The 26,545-nt window shown below is 38.0% G+C and overlaps 1 protein-coding gene across 1 annotated transcript in view; it reads right to left on the bottom strand.

Moving 5' to 3' along the window:
- ATP1A1 (ATPase Na+/K+ transporting subunit alpha 1) overlaps positions 1–6,951 on the bottom strand; it is a 30,978-nt gene extending 24,027 nt beyond the window's left edge. The window contains exon 1 of the mRNA XM_031967363.1: positions 6,687–6,951. Within this exon, the coding sequence (XP_031823223.1) occupies positions 6,687–6,698 (12 nt within the window). The 5' untranslated portion in view covers positions 6,699–6,951. The remainder of the gene's footprint in view (positions 1–6,686) is intronic.
- Positions 6,952–26,545: the final 19,594 nt, after the last annotated feature.

Here is a 26,545-nt window from a genome sequence, read left to right as displayed (position 1 = left end):
ATTCAAAGGTCCCATAAATCCCCAAATGTTCATAGCAAGACTTTGCATGGGAACAAGAGGATGAAAAGCCCCTCCATCAATGGAGAAATAAATAAGATAAATTATAGTACATATAATGGATTATGAATTCATTATAGAGGTGGAGGACCAATCTCTTCATCTCCCCAAGGTCTTTTTTAATCTTTAGTAGCTGCTCATTAGGTAGGGAAAGTGAGAAAGACTATATTTTAAAAATGAATGGGATGTCATATACGACCAAACAGCAACAGTAAAAAAATAAATAAAAACTTATCATGTATTTCTTGGCACCTAACCAGAAATACTGGGGTGGAGTGGGAAATGCATAAAAGGTAGTCTCAATGAATGTACACAAAAGAACATAGCCATCTTCTGCCCTTAGACTTATGGGAAAATCCACTCTGTAAACACTGTCCTGATGATCAAAAAGTTAATACACTCAAAAGAAAAAAAAGAAAGGGAGGGGGCCAAAGTCCAAAACAAAGGGTTTGTCCCAAGATTTAAATTTGTAATTGCTAACAGAAATTAACCAGATAACTTTTTTTAAATGGATTGCAAACAATTCCATTTCATTTTGTGTTAGAAGGTAGGAAACCAGGTGAGGGAATCACTGTAGGTTCTTGTTCTAGTGGATTCTAGTTCTGACTCTAAATAGGCTGGTGATGTGGAAGCCAGTTGTTTCATCAACTTTCCTCTATACTATACTATACTATACTATAACCATAAAATGAGCCAGTTGGACTAATAATCTCATAGGTTCCATCTGAGGCTAATATTGTACAAATCTAGGCCAGTGCCTTAGGATCAGAACATAAAATGAACCAAAGAGGGAGGGGGTAAGGATATTCTGGTATATTCCAGGTTCTATTAGCTACCCATCCCCAAATATATCACAATAAATCAAAGGAATGCAAAGACTTATTTTCCAGAATCTTGAAGGAATTGAGTACAATTAATTAGGTGAGTCATATGGCAAAGAACAAACGTTTTCTCTATGACTTCAGCCAAAGCATATACTTGCTGTCATCCAGTCAATTCAAAGCAACAAGAGAAAGTCCAAACTTGCCTTAGTTCTCCTTCCTCTTACTCCTGAAAGGAAAAAAATGGTGAGAACAGAAGGCCATTTCCTGAAATTAGAACCCTAAGCCATTTTTAGAATCAACACCTGGGAATCTATTAAAGCTTGACATGTGTCTGTGTACGTATGCAAGTGTGTATATATATAATATACTGTGTGTGTATATATGTATACATATACACATGTATATATGCATACATATAGCTGAACCATAGGTATTTTTGATCTTAAGGAGGTGGACTCTAAAAAAAGGTCAAGGGAAAACCTGGATTATTTTTTCCATAAAGATTGGAGCACGGCACATACGATTTACAGGACACATTCACAATTTAGTAGTCCAAATCTAGGTAGACATTAAGGCAATGGAAAGAAACGATTTCTTTTTGCTGATTATTATGTCTCCTTGCCCAAGGAGAGGTATTCTGTACAGGTTACTTTCACACCACTGCAGAAGATATAGCAAAAACAGGTTGGCTTATCCAATTTGAAAAGCTAAATACCTATTTTAAATAGAAGGGGGAATTTTATGTGTTTTCAGGACTCAACCCATGACAGATATGCATTTTTAAATCAAGAATGTACCAAATCTGAAGAGTACAAAATATTACTAATATCAACAAAAATCCAGTTGCCCAGTGAAAAAGAATAGGCATAGGATTTGAGAATCAGGAGATTGGAGTTCAAATCTTATTCCAGACTTACCAATTCTGAGACTGGGGAAAACCACTCCTCTTCCCTGTGTCTTAGTTTTCCTCATCCAAAGATTTTTTTGGAGGAAGGGGAAGTATAAGCACCCATACCTTAGGAGATTGCTTTCAGAACCAAATAAGTATACAAGTGTTCTGTACATTTAAAAATTCTATATAAATGCTTGTTATTAAGTAGACATTAAGTATTGTTACTGTCCTTTTGGCTAAGCAATTGGGGTTGTGACTTAAGCATCACATAGCTAGGAAGTGTCAAGTGTCTGAGGTCATATTTGAATTCAGGTTCTCCTAACTTCAGGGCTGGTTCTGTCACTGCTGCTCCCTGTTACTGTCCTTTTCAAATGACTTGCCCAAGATCACCAAGTCTAGTGACAGAAATTTAATCCTAGGTCTTCTAAAGTAAAACATTTCTCTGTATTCTTGGATGTTCACTCTCTGCAGTAATTAGAAACCCAAAATTATCAGCAGATTTAGTTTCATTCTCCTTGTTCCCATTATGCCATCATCACCGCATAAAATTTTAATTAAAAAATGAAAGCCCTTCTGACTCCTAACTGGTTATAAACCAACATTTCCATTCATTTTCCTCTCCCAAAGTCTTTTTAAATCCATCCTTCTCCACATTTTTTTCTTCCCCCCCCCCCAATGTGGATTAGTTTCTATGGATTATAGCTGGAACCTTAGTGAGATATGAATGTAGCCAAATAAATTTACAATTGAGAATTCACTGGTCAAACAAGTTTCCAGGCTTTTTTTTTTTAATTCTAAAGGGCAGGAGCTGAGGAAGAATCAACGATGGCTGCCAATTTGAGGACACTTTTATATTTAATATTTAAAATTATTAAACTTGCCACCTAAAGATTCTGCCATGATTAGCATCAACCCTGGGACCAGAGAAGAAATCTTTCTATGGGGAAGGGGTAACATTATTTAGCTAACTCCAGAGTTTTTAATCTCACTCATCAATCTATAACCTAGAGGAAATGTATCATTTTAAAGAGAGGGCCAGTCACCTTAGTGCTACAAGTTACTGGCAAGAAATACTACAAAATAGCAAACAGTAAGTAATCCAGAGCAGTTATACCCTTTCAGAAAGGTACACTGAGAACCCAAGAGGCCATGGGGCTGTTACAGTGTAACACTCAGAACAATCACCAGGCAAGGGTGTGATGCAATCTAGAACTCAACTCTCCTCCACCCCTGAGGTCAGAATGACTAGTTCCTGCCATAATTCAGCTCGAAAGTAACCAGGCCCGGGCAAACTTTCCACTCCAAGACTCCATTTACAATTTTTAGAGTCTAAAGTACTAGGTTTTAACAGCCAGAGGCTATTTAGTCACTTTCAAGTGGAGCTCCAAAAGGGCAGCTGATAATGTTATAATACAACCAGGATTTCTGCTGACTGCTTGTGCAATCTTTATAGAGATTTTTAAAATCACTCCTCCTCTGGGTAGAATACTTTTCCAGTTAATTATCCAAGTTAATATTCAAACACACAGTCAAGGATTACAAGGAAATTCTAACCAAGACCAAAGAATAGAGAAACTTCCTAAAGGGCTCAATGAAAAAAAAATAAAGACTTCATTTAAAAAAAAGTTCAGTTTCTAAAGACAATTGTAAACATCCCTTATGGAGAATTTTTTTTTTCAAGAGGAGAAAAAATGCAAGGGAGGGAGTAAGAGTTGGAAAATACTTTCGAGGTCATTTAGTTCAACCCCCTCATTTTACAGATAAGGAAATTGAGGCCCATAGTTTTTAATGTGCCCAAGGTCACACTGATAACAAGAGAGCTAGGATTTGAACCCCAAGTTCTGACTCCAAATCCAGTGCCTCCCCCCACTATTATAACCCTAGAGCCCAAAAAACTTGATGGAATTTAGTTTTAATTTCTGTAGGGAAACTGATCCAGTCCTTTAATGGGTAAGCCTATAGCAAAATGCAGTTCTTTCAGAAATGGTACATTATAGATGCATGTAAATAAAAATTTAAAAAAACCCATCATCTATATGCCTTACCTTTAAGAAGTAGGGTGTAGGGGAAAAAGAACCAGGAAGGCATAACTAAGTCAACAATGACCTTAAAAAATTAGCTGCCAGCCTAGGCTTCCTGGTAAACCAATTATCAACAGGCCTTTAACTCAACCCCTCCACCCACATTTTAATCCCCATATGGAAAAATCCCAAAGCTTCTTCATGAAAGTTTTCTGAACATTTGGATTATCACATTAAATCACTAGGGGTGAGGAATGGGGAGGGAAAAGTTGGGGGAGGGAGAAGACACAAAAAAACCTTTTATGTTATCTCACCCATCAAGAACCACCACATACCAAAAAGAGGGAAAAAAAAAGCAAGTCCAAACAACTCATTCAACTTAGCAGAATACCAAAAACATTCATTAAAATTCAGCAGTCTAGGATTTGATTATCTTCCCATATATATGAGTTTAGGATATTTGCCATTTACATTAAAATTCAGCAATCTAGAATCTGATTATCTTCCCATTTAAGAGGGTAGGGTAGTTAGTTGCCATTTACTAGGAGAATCAAGCAATGAGAGGCTACCCATAAGACACCTGGAATCTAATTTTCCAGCTATAATTTTGAAAGGTCTTTTGTTCAGATCTAAGTCTGAGGAATATGTTTCAGAAAGAACACTGAACATTTCTCAATATTCTTCCAAGTCTAAATTTAAAACTTTTCCAAAGATTAATAATTCTCCAGGTCTGCACTTTTTAAAATGTCAAACAAAATCTAGATTACTTAACTTTGGGGATAGTCATTTTTAATGTACATAAGTTTCCAAGGAAGTACAAAGGGCCAAGGTGTTTTTTTTAATATTGGAATTTTGTCTTCTTGATACGACTAGGATGTTGTAAAACTCTAGGCTTCTACCTGACCCATTTTTTAATCTCCCCTAGGGCTAGCATGGAGCCCAGGAAATCAATGAAGTTGTTAAAGGTTTGCTGAATTGAGGTAAGAATTAGAAATCATACATGTCAAGAGGGAAAGAGATTTCACAAACTTGAATGTTTTATCTAAGGTTACAGGACATAGTTGATGCAGTCTATCCCTGTTACTTGGCCCTAAAGCCAGAGGACAGATTGGTGCATTATATTCTTCCTCCCAAGATGTCCTTTTCCCAATCTTGTCTTTTTTACTGCAGCTTCCCCATGCTTGAAATGTACTCACCCTCCTCACCCGTGCATCCTTTAAAATCCCAGATCCTGCATCAGTTCCTCCCCTCCTCCCCAACACTGGGAGTGCCTTTCCTTGGAGATTACCTGGCATTTACACTGTATCTTGCAGGCACATACTTGTTTGCATATTGTCTTTCTCCTTAGAATTGGAGCTTTGTGGGGAAGAATTAAGACTTTGCCTTTCTTTGTATTCCCAGTTCTTATAGGCAAAATACTGGCATGTAGTAGGGCACTACCTAGATGCTTAATGATTAGCCCATCCATTCCAGGCACCCCACTGGCTTCAAAGTCTGGCAGAAACGGCATTTTTCTGAAGGAATTCAGCCCTAATCTCCCCAATTCCATTCCTTGGATCTGCAAACCCTCCACAGTGAATAGCCACTTTTGGACCCACGAGGATTGTGAAGTCGTATCACCATAGGTCACAGTCAGGTAGGAGTAAACTCCAGGAGGGCAGGGACTGCGATTTATCTTATTATTTTTTTAAACTTAATCCTCTCCCCTCCCCAGGGCCCTTCCCTGCCGCAGAGGAAACCCGGTTCCACGTGATTAGGGGGACTGTTCTTGGGTAGTCAGAAATGGGCACGGAAAAGTAAGCTAGCCACCAGGATGCAACCAAGGGAAGAGGATACGCATCCAGGCTCACAGAAGCCGAGACAAGAAAGCAAGCCCACCAGCGTACCAGCCCCTCTTCTCAGGGCTGCACCTTAAAGACACGATGCCAACGGGCAGGTCCTGGGTTAGCAGTAAAAGCACCCCGTTAAGTCTCTCAATTAAGTATACCTTCCAGGCCACTTTTGGGCGGTGCAGAAGGCACACCCCAAGCTGGCAAAAAGCTCAGGTTGGGACCCGGGGGTGGGGGAGCCTCAGCAGGAAGGGAAAACCCAGAGGTCGGGTTTTTCCCTCAGGGAGTTGGGGGGAGGGGAGGCCTTTCGGGCAGTTAGCTAGTTCAAGGCGAAAGAGACGGGACTCCCTCCATAGCAGCCTTCCCTCCTCCCGCTCCATCCAAGCAGCGCCCGCGAGGGGGTCGCGCGCAAAGGCGCGGCGGAGAGGGAAAAGCCAGCTCCGGCCGGCGAGCCAGGCGTCCCCGGGGTGGGCGGGCGGAGAGGAAGGGAGTTCTCGCCCTCCAGGCGCACCGAGAGGGAAGGGGCGGAGGGAGGGAGGCGGGAGGTGAGGGCGGGGAAACGGGTCATTCAGGGATGGAGGGAGCTGGCAACCGGTTCCTTCCCTGGGACCGCCCTTGGCCGCCTCGCTCGGGGGGCCCCCCTCCCAGCCTCCGGGCCGCCACCAGTCCTAGCCCCGCGACCGTCCACTTTCCCCTCCTCTCCGCCCCAGGGCCCCTGGAGGAAAGCGCCCAGCCCTCCAGCTCGCACTGCCCCCAACCCGCGCTCCCCTTTTAACTCCTCTCCCCGGCTCCATTTCCAAAGGCGTCTCCCTTCGAGAGCTACCGCTTGCCCCTTCTGTCCAATGTCAGGTTCTCATCTTCCTCTTCCTCTTGTCCCCCTCTCCTCCTCCCTCCCCTCCCCTCCCCCTTTGCCGCAGTCTCCCTCTCCCTCTCCACTTCCTTCTCCTCCTCCTCCTCCTGCGCGCTAGCCCTGCGTAGCGCTCGCTCCCCCCTCTTCCTCCTTGTCTTCCCCCCGCGGCTCGGCTTTCTGCTCCGAGCCGGTGGAGAAAGGGACGCCACTCACCCCCTTCCCCATGGCTGCGGTGGTCTGGTGCCCGCTGTGCCGGGACCTGTCGCCTTCCGAACCAAACAGGTAAAGGGATCCACTCCCGGCGCCGGGCCGAGAGGAGCTGGAGCCGGGGCTGGGGCTGGAGCCGGGGCTGGCTCAAGGGGCGAGCGGGGCGCGGGCCGCTCCCGCTCCGGCTGCCTGCTGCTGCCGCCGCCGCTGCCTCTGCTGCAGTTGCCACGTGTCCGCCTCCTCCTCCGCGCCCCAGTCCCCACTGCAGCTAAAGCTGGCGCCTACTCCTCACTTCCTAAAATATGCAACCTGCCTCCTTGCCCCGCCCACGGCCCCGGCACGTCACAGTTACCGGAGCAACTCGACACCCCGGCTCCCTTCCCCGTCTCCTCCTCCAGGCGCCGCCGCTCCGCCCCGGGCTCCTCCTCCTCGGGCGCTGGGCCGCCCCTGCCTGGGTCCCCGGGGGCCCGGACCCCCTCCCTCCCCGCCCCGGGAGCCGCGGGGTGCCTGTGGATGCGAGCATGCGGATGTTTGAGCAGCCGGCTTCGTGCGGAAGCGGCGCAGTCACCCCCCAGAGTGCCGGGCCGGGAGCCCATCTCTCTGGCTTAGATTTCAATGGGGGGGAATTCATTTCTCTTCCCCTCCCTCTACTCCCTCCTCCCGCTCCCGAGTGGCCCGGTGTGACGGGCATAAGTCCGAGAAATAGCTGCAGTGGGTCCAGTGAAGCACTTAGAAAGGAGGTGCTTTCTCCAGGAGCTGTCGGAGCCACCCACACCTCCAGCGTCCTCAGGGCTGGGATGGAAATCAACCACGAGCAGGGGAAGATTCTGCTTTTTATGGGGAAGATCCGTGCTGCTTTTCCCCAAGTTCTAGCTTCACCCCCGCCTCCAAGCCTGTGTATGACCTTGGAGAAGTCAGCTATCTGGGCCTCAGTCTCCAAATCTGTAAAATGAGGGGAGGGTGCGTGTGTGTGTGTGTGTATTTGGAGGCTGGGCTAAGTCTGCTGAATGGGTACTACTCACCGGGACCTGAAGGAGCAGGAACTAGGAAGAAGGGCATTTTGCAGCTCCTTCTCCATCCTCTGTCACAGCCCCTGTCAACTTTCGGCTAAGGTCAAGTACCGAATGCTTCCTCCTATGGTAACCTAGTTAGACCTGTCTTCCCTAGGCAGTGCAGGACCCACCTCCTCTCACTCTGCTTCTATCCGGTGCCCTCCCCCATCAACACCATCATTCCCCCAGTGCCCCGGCTCGGCTCGTCAGTGTTAGGAGAAAAGGGATCTGACAAATTCATTCACAATAATTCACACCCTAGTTTGTTCTGGAGACATTTTCATTTTAAAAAGGGAATGCTTATAAAAAAAAAAAGGACAGCATCTTCAATAGTAGTTCTGACGCTGGCAGGACCGAGTGCCTGTGTGACCTTGAACAAGGTCAAATCCTCTCGGCCTAGTTTCTTCATCTGTAAAATGGGAATGTGGGGAGAACTGTCAAGGTGATTTTTTTCAGGTCTCTTCTATTTTAATATTGAACACATTTCAGGCAGTATGGGAGGTGTGAGGATGTGAATGAAGGTTCTCTCCTTTTCTGGGAGGGAGGGGGCAAAAATCAGGGAGGAAAATCCTTTTTGTGTGCCCTATGAATTGTACCATATAGAATATAACCTGTGCTCTGATGATCTCATATACTGGTAGGGAGAAAAGGTGGTAGCCTATTCCATCTCAATTGGTACTGACTGCTGTAAAAGCAGCCTCTGCAAAGCCCAAAGACACAGAGCCAATTTGATATTTCCCTCTAATTCTGAGGTTCTATTTGTTAGCAAAGGCTGTGGTGGCTAAAATAGTAAATGCTGGAATGCTAGGACAGCTGAAATAATTATTTAAAACTGTTTTAGCAAGCCTACTAATTTCTATGGAACATATGAATATAATGCAATAGGAATCCTATGGGGGTTGTTGTGAATTCTCAAATGGAAAGGGAGGACTATTAACTTGCTAAGGATTATCTTCTTAGAATCAAAGAATGTTAATGCAGAAAGGAACTTTAGGGTTCATCCTGTACAACCCTCTTAATTTGCAAATGGCCCAGAGAGGTTAAGTAAGTCAGTAAGATTACACAGTAAGCTATTAACATGGTATAGGGAGAATGTTGCTGGTTCAATTATTAGGCTAAATTCTTATTTCTACTTAGTAGCCCACTGTGATTCATAGTTGTTACTGTTTTGCTCTTGTGAATGAATGCACATTTCAGGAATGGAAAGAAGGATTATCATCTCTTTTTCCTCTTCTATACTCATTCCCACCAGTCCCCATCCAGCCCAGAAAGTTGAATTCAAGCTTTTTAGTTTTGTTTCCTTAGTCAAGGCCTTTTGAGCAGATTTCCTCTAACTGCCAATTCACTGAAGGGTATTGGCAGTGTTATTAGGGATCCTTAAGACTTCACAAAGTCTTGCCTTTATATGTAATAATATTGCACGCAAAATAATCAACTCTTTCAAATTTGCATCAGGTATTTGGTGTGTTGAGAACAATGTTAAGAAATTGATAATTTAGCATGTTGATGAATCAGCCTGTGCTGTGAATGGATAAAGTCAAAAGGCAAAGCAGGGTGAGTAAGAGTCTCAGCAGGGAAAATCCTTTGCCCACTAACTCCTTTTTCCTCATAAGAGGCACAGATTCTAGACAAATGGCACTTGAATTGCAGGACCATGGAGAGAAAAGGAGACTACCCAGATTTACCTGGAGATTGGTTATTTGAAGATCAGTCAATCAATGAACACTCATCTAGTACCAGACTGCTAGATGCTGATGGTTCAAATATAATAGTGAAGTAATCTTTGTCCTCCTAGAAAGCAAGGCCATCCTTGTATTCCTCCCTAATTTATTCTCTATCCAGAGGCCTTTTCAATGGGTCTATGTTTTGATTAAGCCTTCACTCAGCAACATCTGACACTATTGACCACACTCTTTTGGATGCTCTTTCTTCTGAGTTTTCATGATACTTTGTTCTTTCTTGGTTCTCTTTCAACCCATCTCACTGCACCCTCATGGACTCCTTTGCTAGATTTTCATTCATATCCAACCCTACCCAGCTACGAGTGTACCCCAAGACTCCCACCTGACTTCTCTTTCTGCACTTTTCCTTATTGACCTCATCAGCTCCCCTGGATCCAACTCTCAGATCTATTTCTAGTTTCCCCAGATGACTTTTGAGTTCTATTTTCTTTTATGAGCTCCAACCCTTCATTAGGAACTGTCTAATTGACATTTTGAAGTGGGCTTCCCATAAGCCTGTCACCATCTATAAAACAAAATTCATTCCCCCCCAAAAATCTGCACCTCCTCTAAACTTCCCTCTTTCTATCAAGTGTACCATTATCCTTCCAAGTCATTCAGTTTTTCAAATTTGTAGTCATCTCCTACTCTTAACTCTTCCCTACCCCCATGTCCAATCAAGTTGCTGAATCTTGCCAATTTGACTCTTACAATGTCTCTTGCATCCATCTACTTCTCTTCACTTATGTAGTACCACCTAGATCAGGTCTCCCCATTTCTTGGTTAAGCTATTCTTCCAATTTGGCTTCTTGTCTGAAGTCTTTCCCTTCTCTATCTTGTCCTCTGCTTCCAAAGTGATATTCCTGAAGTGCATATTTGCTCATGTCAGTCCTCTGCTCAGAAAGTTTATTGTTGCCTCTATCAAATCACATGCAAACTCATCTGGCACATAAAAATCTCTACAAACTGATTCCAACCTACTTTTCCAGTCTTATTACATATGACTCTCCTTCACATATTTTTTAGTCCATTTAAACTGTCATGATATTCCCCCCACATGCTATCCATTTCCTTTCTCTGTGCCTTTGTACTACCTGTCCCCCATGCCTAGAATACTCTGTCTGTAAGACTACCTAAAAAATGCTTCAAAATTCAGTTCAAATACTTCCTCCTATAAATGGCTTTTTTTTTTTATCCCCATACTCTTTTCCAGCTAATAGTGCCTCCTAATTTATCTTGTATTCTTTGTAATATACATGTTGTTTCCCCTATAGAATGTAAGCTGCTTGAGGGCAGAGGCTTTCATTTTTGTCTTTGTCTCCTCAGAATCTGGCACCATGTCTGACACATAGTAGTTGCTTAATAAACGTTTGATTAAAAGAGTTTCCATTCTTCTAGGGGGATATTACAAGTTCACAAATTAGTAAATCCAGGCTATATAGAAACTGATGCAAAGTGTTTTCAGAGGAAAGGACTCTAAGAACTAGGAGAATAAGAAAAAGGGGCCCTTTCTGAAATTTTGCTTGGGTACCCTGGAATTCCAGCTATATCCCTTCCACATCATCTGATGTGGAAATATCAAGCAAGCTAGCCACAAATATTGAGCAAGTGCCTTATGTGTATAGACATTCATTTGGTGTTAGGTGGAAAAACAAAAACAAAAACAAAAAATGGCCCATGTTCTCAAAGAGTCTTTGTTCTAAAAGGAGAGGTTTGTACATATTTAAATATATACAAAATATGTGCCAAGAAAATAAAGACAGTTCTTGAGGGAAGAAGGCACATCTCAAGTTAGAGCTTACTTTTGAATTAAATTTTGAAAGAACTTAAAGATTCTAAAGGACAGAAAACAGAAAGAAATGTGTTCAAGGAGTTGAGGATACACTTATGCAAAAGCACAAAAACAGGAGGTAGAGAGAGAATCATGTGGAAAGAGTAGCATGATAACATAGAATATGGAGGGGAGTCACATGCACAAAATCCCCAAAGGTAGATGGGAAATAAGTTGTCAAAGGCATTAAATGTCAAACAGAGAAGATTGCTTCTGATCGGAGAAGCAAAAGGGAGCCTTCCTGAGAAGGTGGGGTGGGAGTGACCTTTCCTTTAGGTATGTCACTGGAACAGCACTTAACCCTGTTTGCCTCAGTTTCCTCATCTGTAAAATGAGCTGGATAGAAATGGAAAACCACTCCAGTATCTTTACTAAAAAAATCCCAAATAGGCACAAAGAATTGGATATGATTAAAGAAGTTTTGACAAGTAGAATGGGAAAGAAAAAAACTTAAAACAAGAAAACCAATTTGAAGAGCACTTTAACAGTGGAGGTGAGAAGTAGTGAGTGCCTGAATTAGGGTGATGGCTATGAGTAGAAAGAAGTAGATTGAGCCAAGAGATAGTGAAGAGGTAGAATTAATGAGATTTGGCAACTGATTGAATGTGGGGAGAAAGGACTAGTGATTAGTGGAGGATGATTCTGGGTTGGCAAATGAGGATCTTGGAAAGATGATGATTTTAAATATATAGAGAGAAGTTTAGACGTTGAATGAGTTTTGTTTTGGCTATACTGAAGTTAGATGCCTGTGGGATATTCACTGTAAAATATATAATAGCCAGATGGTCATGAGCTCAGGAGAGAGACTGGGACTGGATCTATAGAACTGGGAGTCATCAGTAGAAGGTGATCATTAAACCCATGAGAGCTGAGCTTCCCCTAAGAAAAAAGCAGAACAGCCACATTGGGCCAATCAAAGAATTTTAGAACAAGAAGAGACCTTAGAGGTCACATAATTTAAGCACTTACTTTTGTAGGGACAGAAAGGCAAAGTAGTTTGCCTCAAATCACAGAGCTAGACTCTAATCAATACGATGATTTGAGATAATTCCAAAGGACTCATGATGAAAAATGCTATCTAATTCTACATGATGATCACTGAATGCAAATTGAAGCATACTTTTAAAATTTTCTTTTTGACATGGTTAATACAGAAATCTATTTTACATGACTTCACATGTATAAAGGGTATGATATTCATTGCCTTTTCAATCAGTGTGGGGGGGGTAGGAGGGAGAAAATTTGGAATTTAAAATAAAAACTCCTGAAAATCTTATAAACAAACAAATATTGATGATAATAACATGGTTGGCTTAAGGTAGAGAGTCCAGATCTGAATCCAAATCTAATCCATTAGATTAATTAATCTAATCCATCTCTATAACTTCTAAAAAAGTGGGCATTCGCCTTTCCTTGAAAACTTCCAAAAGGGGGAAAACATTACCTTTCAAGGCATGCTCCTTCTACTTTTCAATAGTTCTGAAGAACTTTTCCTGTATATCAACCCTCTATTTGCCTTTTTGCAATTATGTAGTTACCAAACTTTAGACACTATTGACCTGCTCTCTCTGCTCCCCTATTATCTCTTTTGATCTGGCTTCTGATCTCATTGCTTGATTCAAACAAACCCTTTCACATTCAATATCCAACTTGATCCTAATTCATGGGAGGGAATTCCTCTTGTCTCACTTGATGCTGTCACAGAATGTAATCATGATGTGTTAATGAAGTGTTAAACTGACTCTAGATATGTCTAAGCCCAAATCCCTTTATAAGCTGTGCATACTTCTCCACTGAGTCAAGAAAGGAATAATGTGATTGGCTGAAGAAATTATCCTGCCTTAGGAGTTTTTAAATAGCTAAACTTAAGTAGATGAGAGTTTGTAAGGCAGGCAGATACCTGTGGAAGAGAATCTTTTAGTAGGGTACTGGAAAGAATTTTTTTTTCTCTCTTCTAATCCATTAACTGGATAGATTTGAAAGGTAGCTATTATACCAAAAGAACACACTGCATATTATAGGGAAAAGACGCACACACACACACACACACACACACACACACACACACACACCCCTTTTCTTCCCCACATTACAGATATAGATATGTAAAGATAAGGAGAAAATAGCTTTGAAGAACGTCCTTGGCAGCAGAGAAGAGAGCCAGATATACAGAGTATACCTCACAACTGAGAACTCTCCCCAGATGAGCAGCATTGTAAAGACTTTGTTAAAAGAGGAAGGACTTTGAGGTCATAAAATACAAGGAGTTATTTATTCTCCTTGGCATATGTATAAAATATATCTATACCTCCTAATTGTTATATTCTAAATTTGAGTTCACTCTTCCCACAGACACTGTGTATTTGTGAGGATATGTACCTCAGATTTTTTGAGGGAGGAGGAAGAAATATTTTTTTTTTAGCTTTATGTTTTTCTCATCTTAATAAATGCCTTTTCTAAAAACTAATTGAGTCTGCTGGCTTCTTAACTGAACTAATTGAATCTGCTGGTTGTTAATAGGAAACTATACCTGGACTAAAGTCTAGATCTCTTGATTCCTAGGTTCATAATCAATAGAATATTAAACTTTCTCTGAGGAGAGGTAAGTTTTTGTTAAATAATAGTCTTTAAATTTAGGGGAAGTAGGATACGAATCAATACTCAAACCAACTACGCCAACATTTTAAAATATACCTTTGTCAGTGATGGCTTTAAATGTTAATTGAGTTCTATACTAAGTTAGTCACCCATGTGGAACACCAGAGAACAAGAATTTAGAGACCCAAGGTTCAGGAGTAGAAAGTGCTATCATTGCTACCAGATAGAATAGCAAAACCAAAAACCAACCAAACAAAAAAGCCCCATTTAAAATATATATATATATATATATATATATATATATATATCCGTTATTTATTCTTGAAGATATCTAATGGGAATAATCTTCCTCCTAGGACCTAATCAAATGCCAACATTTCTTATCCCAAAGTTTCCCTTTCAGCCAATCTAAGAGATCATCATACAGGGTGTTTGTTTTTAATTCCAATGGAGATAGTATCAACTCTATTTTGATACTATGTGCTCATTTTTATGTTGATGGATTGCTGAAAATAAGAGCTAAATTGATCAAGGATTTACAGTTTCATTGAGACTATATAATTTAGACTCATTTCTTAAACTGTGGATTGTAACCTCATATGGGGCCATGTAACTAAATGTGAGTATGTGAAATTATTATTTATTATCAGTATATTGATGATTTGGATACCTATTTTATATACCCATATACTCTAGGTCATATAAAAATCTCTCAGGTAAAAAGGTCAGGAATGGAAAATGTTTCAGAAGCCCTTATTTTAGACAATTCCTATGGAGTCACATATAATTGAAAGCGATTTGCTCAGTTATTTACTTAGATGGGTTGGTATGGTGGACTTTAAATCCACATCTTCCTAACCCCAAGTCTAGCATAAATTTTGACTTTGATGTAACTATTATAAAGATCTGAATATCAATTCTCATTCTCACTATTGAATTGGGTACTCAGTTTTTAGCTAGCCACATCTCCTTCAAAAGATTTAGGGATACCTGAAGTGTTGGGATAATTCTTCAATACCTGTAGCTCATCCCCCCACTGATTATTAGCTGAGCATCAATTTAACCAGCCTGCCTTAAGTAACTTTTAGAAAGTGGTATTTACTAGGGCTACAATAATACTGGTTGGCACAAAACACTGCCCCTCAATAGTTGGTGACACAGACTTGCAGAGTATGGAGAAAGTGGGGTCAAGCTTAGAAAACATGTGAGATAAAGGGAAAGGGGCAACTCACAACTCTTGATTTCTAAAAGCTCTTTTCTCTCATTTTTGGGATGTTCAAGAAATTCCTCTTAGGCAAGGAATAGTTTCTGGGGTCTTTGTAACTGAGTTCAGTTTGTTTTTGCTCTCCTTTCCCCCCATGACATTGCCTGGTCAAATTGGGAAGGGAGTGAAGAAGATCAGGCTAGAGACAAAGCCAGGACCATTCTGTTCCCCTTCTCCTCTCCTCCACAAAGTGGTTCCCTCTCAGAGATGTATTTAAAGCTATGCTTGTAACAATTTCTGGATTTCCTTCATTGTAGCTAACTTGATGCTTAAAAAAAAAAAAAAAAAAAAAAAAAAAGATTTTTAAAAAATTTCTTTAAATACTAAAGTTTCTTCCAGTATCCCTTCTCCTTTATTTTCTTCACCCAGAGAGATATACTATACCACAAATAGGATTTTAAAGGTAAAATAATAGAAAAATAGAAGAAAAGGAAGAAGGAAAAATCAGCAAAACTCATCAAAACATTTAAAAAGTCTGAAAATACATGCAATACACTACACTTATGAATCACCTATCTCTGCAATGGTGGGAATGGCTTTTTAAATCTCTTCTTTCAAGTCATGTTTGTTTCTATAATTTTGCAGTATTCAGTTTTGATGTTTTCTTTGTGATTGTTTTTTCCATTTACATTATTGTTAGACATTGCATGCTTTGTTTTCCTTTTTAAAAAATGTTTTCTTTTTTTTATGTAAAAATTTATTTTCCCATTTTTACATTAAAAAACAATTTTTAACATTTAAAAAAAAATTTGAGTTCCAATTCTTTCCTTTCCTCCCTCCTTTTCCCCCCTCTCACCAATGAGAAGATAATTTGATTAGGATTATAAAAGTATATAAATTGTTTTCTTGACTCCATATATCAGTCTGTATCAATTTATCATGTGTATTCATTTCTTATTACACAGTAAAATTACATTATATGCATGTACCATAATTGATTTAGCTATGCTCCTGTCTGTGGACATGTACTGTATTTTAACTCTTTGCTATTATAAACAGTTATGTAAAAAATATTTTAGCATATATGGGGACTTTCTCCTTGTCTTTATGCCCCAAAGCTTCCTTGTATTATAAATAAAATAGTGGAATCGAAAGGTATGGAAATTTTAGTCATTTTACATGTGTAAATTCAAATCACTTTCCAGAATGACATTTCTGATTTCTAACTACACCAATAGCTCAATATGTACCAGCTACTAGATACTATATAGACTCCCCATCTCCATGGACTCTTCCAATCTTTTGTCATTTTTGTCAGTTTGCTGGGTAAGGATTGAAGCCTCAGAGTTGTTTTGATGTGCATTTCTCTAATTATTAGTGATCAATTCTTCTTTTGAACACTTTTGGTTCATCACCTTGAATCACTTATCTATTAGAGATTGACTTTTAGCCTTACATTTATCTATTATTTTCTTAGATCCTAAATTCTTATCAAAGATATTTGATATGAAGAATACCCTCACCCCACCCCACCCTGCCTCTCCCTCACTCTTTTCACCCCCACCCCCATCGAACTATTTATTTTCTTATTCTTAGCACAACAATTTCATGTGTGCAGAAGCTTTTTGGTTTCATGTAATCAAAGTTAATGTTTTTATTTTTTGTAATTGCCTCTATTCATTGTTTAGCTAAAAATACATCTCTTGCTCAAAGCTAAGAGAGCATATGATCTGCTTCTCCTTTCATTTTTGTTTATAGTATCATCTTTAATATTAAAATCATGTATCTATTTAGAATGTATTGTGAAATATGGTATATAGTATAAGCCTAATTTGTGTCAGACAGGTTTCCACGGTTTTTGTCTGCTTTTTTTTTTTTTTTTTTAGCAGTTTTTAATCATATAGGGAGTTTGTTTCTAAGTAGTTTATGTTTTACAGTTATTGGGTTCCAGGGTATTGAGTTCCATTGTTTTTGATTGTCTCTTGTCTAGTTTGTTTCATTGATCTGCTTCTCTATTATTTAAACAATACCAGATGGTTTTGATTACTGCTGCTTTATAATATAGTATGAGGTTTGCAAATGCTATTCCTGCTTCATCCCCACTTCTTTTTATTTTCCTTGATATTATAGAGCTCTTATTTTTCTAAGTGAATTTTATTATTATTTTATTTAACTCTACAAAATATCCCTTTGATAATTTGATATAGCATTGAAATTGTAAATTAACTTTGGTAGAATTATGATTATTATTATTATATTGGCACAGTCCAGCCATGTGCTACGAATATTTCTCTTACTTGATTTCTTTATTTTTTTGGTAAAATGTGATAGAATCATCCTGAAAATCCAACAGGATCAGGAGGTTCTCTCTTCCCCCCACATAAAGACCCTTTGGTAATTCCTTTATATCTAATTCTATTTCTTTTCATGATATCTATTTGGTCTTCTGTTAGAGTGGATATTTTGTATTTTTTAAGGTATTCTCCACTTCTTTCATATTTTAGTGGCATATATGACTTGATACATTTATATAAAATCCAGAGAGCATACCAACCCTTTCCCTTGAACTCCTCAAGTAACTGGAACAGACTTTCTTTACTTTAAACATTTTCAAGGACTTTCAGCATTTATCCAAAGTCATGAACAATATCAATTGGTTGGGTATCTTATCATCCATTTCAAGAGGAGGAGGCATAGAGTAAAACATCCCATCTTTACATTAATAAATTTTCACATCTACCTTTAACGGTCTGTAATCTTGGCCAGGTCACTTAATGTCTCTGTTTCTTCATCTGCATAGTGATACCATGTACTAGATAATCTCCAAGGTTCTTTTCAGGCCATAATGTTTATGTTTTTATAATCTTTTATCTTATTTCATTCACAGTATCCTTTTGAGATAGTATGGACTGTTGCTATTGTTTTTAGGGGGATTTGTGTTATTCTGATTTCTTTAATTAAGAAATGAAAAAATTTAAGCCCAATTAGATTACTTGCTTCAAGTCAAACAAACCAGCTCTCCTTTTTTCAGGAAACTTTACAAGAACCTAGTACTTCTGACTTCAGTTCTCTAATCCTTTAGTCTTTCTACTAGGCCATACCACCTGCTGACAAGCTGGTTTTGGCTATGATCTATGAATGTAGTTATGAGTGCTTCTCTTTATTTAGAAGTAATCCTGCTTTCTGTACCTTTCTTCATAGGTTCCATTCTCCCTCCACCCCCCCCCCCCATACTCAAGGTCATTTGTCTCTTCTCATTAGGATTCTCTTTAGATTCTCCAACTTTTCACAAATTTAAAATATTTCCTCAGGCTCATTATCTTTTAAAATTAATGATTATTGAAAGATATCAAATCCAAGACTACTCTGAAGAACTTATTTTGAAAAAATGCTATCTATACCCAGAGAAAAAAATCAGAGACTAAAGCATACTTTTTTTTTAACTTAATTTTTTTCTTGAGGTTTTTGTTTTTGTTTTTTTTTTGCAAGGGGAGGGGAGGGTAGAGATCTATGTTTTATTTCACAACATGACTTTTATGGAAATGTTTTGCTGCCTTCTCAGTGGAGATGAGTTGAAGAGGGAGGAAGGAAGAGAATCTGAAACCCAAAGTTTTAAAAATAAATGTAAAAATTTTTTTACTTGTAACTGGAGAAAATAAGAATATTAAATAAAAAGATATCAAAAATTGGCATTGAAATTTGGAAAAAATCAACATATAACTTGAGATCTTTCATATATTAGACATGATAGCAGCACAGAGAGAGCATTTCAAAGTTTGCAAGTACTTTCTATAAATTACTGAAGACAGGTTTCACCTAATTTTGTTCACTCTCCACTCTCCACTTTAACCTCTGCTTCTGCTCTTCCTCATTATTAAGTTCCTGTGTTCACATTATTAAGAATTTGCATCACTTGTACATATGTGGTTTGACTTTTTCTGTTGTCTCATGTCTGTCTTCCTACTTAAAGCATAAACTTCTTAAAGTTTATCCTGTCTCCTATTTCCTTTGTACCTTTTCTACTAGTTTACCCTATTTCACTGTCACTAATCCTTATCATACATACATTCATGATGCCAGTAAACAAACTATGTTACTCCCTAGAGAGAAGTAATTGCCTTTGAAGCCAGGAAAACCTGCACAATCTTAGTATAAAAAAGTCATTTTAAGTTATTAAAGTTTAAAAGTGGACTGACTTTTGGAATACCCTGTATAATGGCTTTGTGACCTCTAATCATTTAATCTCTTACTGATTTAATTGGGAAACTTTCCTTACCTAAGAGTTTCTAGTAGTAATAATAGTCATGGTCATAGTACTGATGGTAAATGGTGATAGTAGTAGCAATAATAATAATAGTAATCATACTTGTAATAATAGTGGTAGTGGTAGTGGTGGGTAGTAGTAGTAGTAATCATAGTACTGTGGTAGTAGTAGTAGTAATAGTGGTGGTGGTAATGGTAATATAGCAGTAGTAATAGTAGTGGTAGTAGGGGTGATACTAGTGATAGTAGTAGTAGTCATAGTAATAATGCTGCTAATAGCAATATAATAGTAGTAGTAGTAACAGTAATAATGGTGGTGGTAGTAATAGTAATAGTAGTGGTAATAATGGTGATAGCAGTAGTATTATTGGTGGTAGTGATAGTAGTAGTAGTAGTCATAGTAATAATGATGGTGGTAGTAATATAGCAATAGTAATAGTGGTGGTAGTACTAGTAGTAGTGGTAGTGGTAGTAGTAGTAGTCATAGTATAATGGTGCTAATAGCAATATAATAGTAGTAGTAGTAATAGTAGCAGTAATAGTGGTGGTGTTAGTAATAGTAATAGTAGTGGTAATAATAGTGATAGCAGTAGTATTATTGGTGGCAGTGATAGTAGTACTAGTAGTCATAGTAATAGTGGTGCTAATAGCAATAAAATAGTAGTTGTAGTAGCAGTAATAGTGGTGGTGGTAGTAATAGTAATGGTAATAATGGTGGTAGCAGTAGTATTATTGGTGGTAGTGATAGTGGTAGTCATAGTAATAGTAATGGTGGTAGTAATATAGCAGTAGTAATAGTAGGGGTAGTACTAGTAGTAGTAGTAGTGATAGTAGTACTAGTAGTCATCGTAATAGTGGTGCTAATAGCAATAGCAGTAGTAGTAGTTGTAGTTGTTATTATTGAAATAACACTGGTAGTAGTAGTAGCAATAATAGTAGTAGTAGCAGTACTAGTAGTAGTAGTAGTAGTAGTAACAGCAGCAGCAGCAGCAACAGTCCTGACCCTAGAATTAGTAAGCCTTGAGTTTGAATCTAGCCTTAGACATTTACTATTTGTAACACCCTGCCTAAGGCATTTACCTATAATCTGTCTCAGTTTCCTCATCTATAAAATGGGGATAATACTGGCACCTACCTATTAGTGAACCTGTTGTTGTAAAGATTGAAAAAGACTAAAGTACTATATAAATACTAGTTAGCTAGCCAGCCGCAGTGGTAGTGCTAGTAGTGGTGGTGGTGGTGGTAATAACTTGTATTAAACCTAAAACTTATTAATTAGTATATTAGTATTACTAATTTGCATTAATCCTACAACTCATTAGTACTACTATTACCACTACTATTTTGCATAAATTCTACTACTCATTAGTACTACTATTACCACCACGAATATACCATTACGACTACTACTTTGCATAAATTCTACGATTCATTAATACTACTAATATGACCACAACCACAATCATCACTACTACTATTAGTTAGTTAACTAGCACCTTAAAGTCTCTTTGGAATCCTTACAACAACTCTTACAACAATACGTAGGTGCTATTATAGTCCACATTTTATAGATGAGGAAACTAAGAATAAAAAAGTTAAAGGACAAAGCCAGTGTCACCCAGCTACTAAGAGTTTGGGAAAAGATTCAATTCAGGACTTATTTGTTCTAGATCCAGGGCTTTATATACTGTGCCGCCTAGAGCCGAGTTCTTTTTTCATTTAAATTGTTCTTGTCTAGGGGCAGCTAGGTGGCGCAATGGATAGAACATCAGCCCTGAAGTCAGAAGGACCAGAGTTCAAATCTAGCTTCAGACATTCAACACTTCCTAGCTGTGTGACCCTGGGCAAGTCAGTCACTTACCCCTAATTGCCTCAGCAAAGTAAATAGAAAAGTGAACGAATAAGTATTCCTAGTACCTCTTTATAAATCTCATTCTCTATACTCATAAAGTAAATTTTCTTTTCATTTATTTTTAGTGAGTTTTTAAGAATAGATTTTAAAATTATCTTTAATTTTTATATCCTCTAGATTTTCCTCAATATCCTCCTCCTCCTTTTTTGAGACCTATCCTATATGTACTGATTTCTGCAAAGGAGAGAATAAAAGAGAGGGATTAGGTATGTTTTTTATATCTTTGCTTCAAGACCAACATTCTTTTTTTTTTTTAATTTCACAATATTTAATTTCAATTATTTTATGATTATTGTTCTTTCCACTTAATTGGTATAATCATGGTATTTATTGTTCTCTTGCCTTTCTTTGCTTCACTCTACATATTTTACTTCAGTTTATACAAGTCTTTCCATGAGGATTTGTATTCCTCATCATCATTAATATCCCATTGCATTCATGTGCCGAAATTTGTTAGCCATTTTCCAATAACTAAGCATCTACTTTGTTTCTAGTTGACAAACAGAGGTGCAAGTATGCTATAAAAGCTGAAGTCCCAGCTCCCTAACCATAGTCTACTATCCAACAAGTTAATCTTCTTTTCCAACAATTCATTAAAATATTGAGACAAAATTTCTTATATGAAAGCAATATCCTTCTTTCTTTTTCAACTTAATTCCATGGTCTACACTGTAAAAAAAATTGCCCAAATACCAACAATTCAGTAATATGCTAGGAATAATTATGCATGCTTGATTAACATTCAGCCAAGGAGAATTCCAGTTTTATTATTTATTATATTTTGTAGTAATCAAAATCATGAAAGTCCTCCCTATCTCTATCTCTTCCTTTCTCTGAGTGCAATCAGGAAAATAAATAATGATGCTCAGGGGACATCTCTTTTTTAAAAAATAAAAAAAATTTAGAAAAGAGAAATTAGCTTTCCTTGGATTGACAATTTCCATGGAAAAACGATATTCCAGTAGCTGTTTGATAGCTTGTTAACATTGAGAACAATTTTTTATGATTTATTTTGCCATGGAAAGGAAGGACTATAGCATTTTCACTTCCCACACTGTTAGGATCCACCTTAACAGGATAGAGTATAAAAACCATCAAAGGGAGTTAGGTTCATTTATAAAAATCTAGAACTTTTTGCAATTGTAAAAGAGAGGACCAAAAAAAAAAAAAAAAAAAAAACCAAAAAAACAAAAAAGGAAGAAGTAGAAGAAAAGAAAAAAAGTAGGTCATATACAAAAATAGTAAGGAGCTCAATTCATTTTTAACTGCTTGGATTTTACCCTAGAGGCCATCATTTTGATTGGTGGGTGACCTACACATGCATATAGTCTAAACTGAAGTCTCAATCCCTGAAAGAGGAAGATATTTTAAGTCTCTATCCTTTTGAAGTTTTAGTTCCTTCTATCCTATCAGTGACTTAACATTTTTTAAATAGTTATCCTCTTTTTGAGAAAAAGGTCTTTTAGAATGTAAACCAAGAGCTACTTGATATAGAAATAGAATGAAATTAGCCCCTTTTTTGTTCCTTTTTGGTAGACTCAAATTTGGAGTGAAAAGATGCTACACTTATTCAAGCAAAGCTGCCATCATCATTGGATTGTGATAAACCCAAAAGAAGAAAATTGATGAAAGAGAACTAGTTCAATCAAACCAGTATTCTGCAGGAAAACCTCTTTGTTCATAAATCATTTTCTGCCTTTTGAGTATATTTATTTCCTCAGAATCTCAAGGCATAAGAATGAAAAATTGAGAGTTGAAAGGAATCTGGGAGGTCATATAGTCAAATTCCCTTATAGACAAACTTAGGTCCCAAAGAAATTAAGAAATTGCCAAAGGGCACTGACAGATCTGGGACACAGAAACCTTGGCTTCCCAGATGGCATTTTGCCAGGTTATAATTTCCAAACCTAGTGCCACATATTTTTAGATGAGTTGGGATTAGATCTGTAAGTGAAAACATGTCTTCGTTATAATTTACTTCCATAATGGTAGTGTCATTTAGGCTTTAGGATATTCAGATAATTTTCATTCTAACCAGTTGGTGATGTAATTGATATTCTGATCATTTCTGTCAAGTGATTTGTCCAAGACAATTAGCATCAGTACTGAGATTCAAATCCTGTTTCCATCTGATTTTTAGACCACAAATCTCCCAGTCTTTCTCTCTCTATATATATTATTGCCTTACTTAACTAGAATAATGACTTCCCTTCAAACTGCTAGTTACGATGATGACTGAGGATTTTATATGTATTTTTCTTTATTTTAATCATTTTAGTACTATAGTGAGCTGCTATACCATGTTCTGCTCCCAGAAGATAGCTCTGTTTTCCCTGTCTATCCATATTTAATCACCCTCGTCTTCTAACCTTGCTGCCCAACTGGATTCTAAGTAATCCAAGTATTTGGTTGCCTCCTACTTCTTTCAAAAGAAGAAAGGGTAAGAGCACATTAAGGGTTTTCTCAATGATAGTAAGACTAAAGAAATGGTAATCATTGTGTTTCCCTTTCTTCACTTTATAAAAGACAAAAGCAAGGGAAGGAATTAGATTACTTTAAATGGATAATTTAGGGTAAATTATCCAGGCAGTTCAATCTTATCTTTTTTATTGATCCATTTTTTAGCATATTTTAAAAGTACTTTTGAGGGAAACCAATGGCCATTCTGACTCCGTGGATGAAATCTCTCTCTTTTTTTTTTTTCTCACACTCTCTTTATAAAGCATAAAGCTTCAACTTTCCTCTAGTCCCTAGTCAAGCATCCATCAAAATTATCATTTTCCTTAAGCAAGAGTATAATTGTAATATTCTTATGATGCAGCCAAGATCATCCTTGCCCCTAGAATAACTGAAGAGAAACCTGGAGAGGAAAATGACCCTGCAAACAGAGTGAATCAATGCTAATATATTCCAGTTCCTCTTTCTAAATTTTCTTTTTATCAGTAAGAAACCCCAAATAAGGAAATACATAATTAAGATTCATGAGGGGTTATTTCCATTAAGTTGGTCTGGTTTTTAGAAAACACCATTGTATGTATCTATATTGAGGCAGGTCCTTCTCCTGTGGCTCCCTGGATCCTGAGGACTCTAAGAATATAGGTTTATTCCTTTTTTATTCCAGTTCACTGATAAAGAGACCAAGTTAGGTTATATTGAAAACAACTTCTTAAAGATTAGGGCTATTTAAAGATAGAATTGGCTGTGGTAAGAAGTAGTGAGGACTTGATTTAAAGATAGAACTTCAACCTAGGATGTTTTAGAGGGGAATCTCAGTCACAGAAGGTATTGGAGTAAGTGGCAATGGAAGACCCTTTAAGCTTTGAGATTTTTATGGATTTACCTCACCAACCATCCGTCTCTACCTCTCCACCTCTCCACATAGCTAATGGCACCATGGATGTGTTCACTTTGTCACCTATGCTTGGAACTCTCTCCTTCCTTATATCTTCTTCCTAGTTTGTTGGGCTTTCTTCAAGTTTCACTTAAAGTTCTATCTTCTGCAAGATTTTCTTCCCAGGCTTTCTTAATTTCAATGCCTTACTACTGAGATTATCCCATTTATCATGTTTATATCTCATTTATATATGGTTGTTTGCTTGTTGACTGCCTATTACACTGTGAATTCCTTGGGAACAGGAACTGCTTTTTTATTTTTATTTTTGTTTTTTGGTTTGTGGTTTGTGGCCCATAGCAATCACTTAATAGATGTTTGTTGATTTGACCACCACAACCTTCCCTCTCTCTCTACATTTTTCTCTCTAAAAAAAATCAAGGATTCAATTCCCTACACTCATATATTTCAATTGGAAGGGATCTTTAGGACCATGTAATTCAAAACTTTCATTTTATATATAGGGAAACTGAGGGCCAGAGAAACTAAGTGACATACAAATTTAGTGCCAGAGATGTCCTGGAATCAGTTCATATCATTGAAGAGAGCCAATGGTTAAATGTTCAGTGGCAATATTTATGTTTTGGAAATTGGTTGTTTGTTGATTGTCTGACTTAAGAAAGTGTTGGAGGATGTTATTAATACAGATTAAACTTAAACGTGAAGGATAGGTGCTTTTTTTCCCCACCTTGGAGAGCTAGTTGTTAAATAATACCAAGATACCACCCAACTAGTAATTGTCAAGGTCAGGATTTTAGTTAAGGTTCTCTGAATTCATTCTCTTTTCACTTTTGTGCTGCCCAGAAGGATTTGGGGTGAAATGCATTAATACATAAGCTAAATTAAAGCTATAGAAATCCCAGTATCAGAATAAGTGTAGAAATAAGTTTCTCTCCTCTGTTTCCAGAGCAAGAGGAAGGTGGTAAGGGTGATGAGATGGGTTAGTAATCTGGACAGACTTATGGTGCCATCTCTACATAAAATTGCAACATCCATTTTTATATTTTGTTTTTTTCTTTGCTGAACAGAGGGGGAAAAAAAGCTCAGGAGACTTTAATTTGATTTCTAATTACTGAGGGAGAATTATTGCAGCTTCTCAAGCACAGACTCAAGATGGAGCTGAGTTTTGAAACAAACATACCTTTTCCTGGAAGAGCAGCTTATTCCCCAATCTGACTACAGGCTGCAGGGTATCAAAGTGGAAGAGGGAGGAGGATGAAGAGGGAAGGGTGGATTCTTTAGTGTTAGATGGAGGTCCTGCTGAAAGAGGTTCAGGGAATAGTTTGCTTTTCTGATGACTTTAATCTTATAAATTACATCTCAAGTTACTATATGAGCCTTCATTTTTTCTTTAACTTAAAAATATGCATATAATGAAAAAAAAAAGTCACCCTTAAACTTTTGAATTAAGAAACAGTAACCATCTGGATAATTAAATTCAGTTTGAAATAGGCCACCTGGTTCACATCAATAGCTCTTGGCACATATTGAAGTGTCAGCTAAGGTTCTGCATCGATTTCCCAACAGACCTTTACAATTCGTGACTTGTGGGGAAACCTTAATTTCTCCATACTAAGCCCATTTATATCATATTAGCTTAACAAATTAGCTTAATTTCACAGGTTATAAATAGTGAACAGCAGGCCACTTATGGTCAGACCTATCCGGCCATAATAAAGTGCTTCCCTTAGAAAGGTATCCTGGCTTGGTGGAAATAGCAGTGAATCTTGAATTGAGAGATTACAGATCACATATTTAGAACCCAAAGTAAACTCAATAGTTTTTACCAATATAGTCTGGAAAAGTAAAGGGACTTTTCCAAGTTGAATAGAGAATAAGATCTGGGATTTAAATCTAGTTTGACTCCATGTGTTTCCTGAACTCCAGAAAATT

Source organism: Sarcophilus harrisii, chromosome 4 (genome assembly GCF_902635505.1).
Source record: "Sarcophilus harrisii chromosome 4, mSarHar1.11, whole genome shotgun sequence".
In the NCBI taxonomy this organism is placed as follows: Eukaryota; Metazoa; Chordata; class Mammalia; order Dasyuromorphia; family Dasyuridae; genus Sarcophilus; species Sarcophilus harrisii.
The sequence above is the reverse complement of the archived record's forward strand: the minus strand, read 5'-3'. Positions and strand labels throughout refer to the sequence as shown.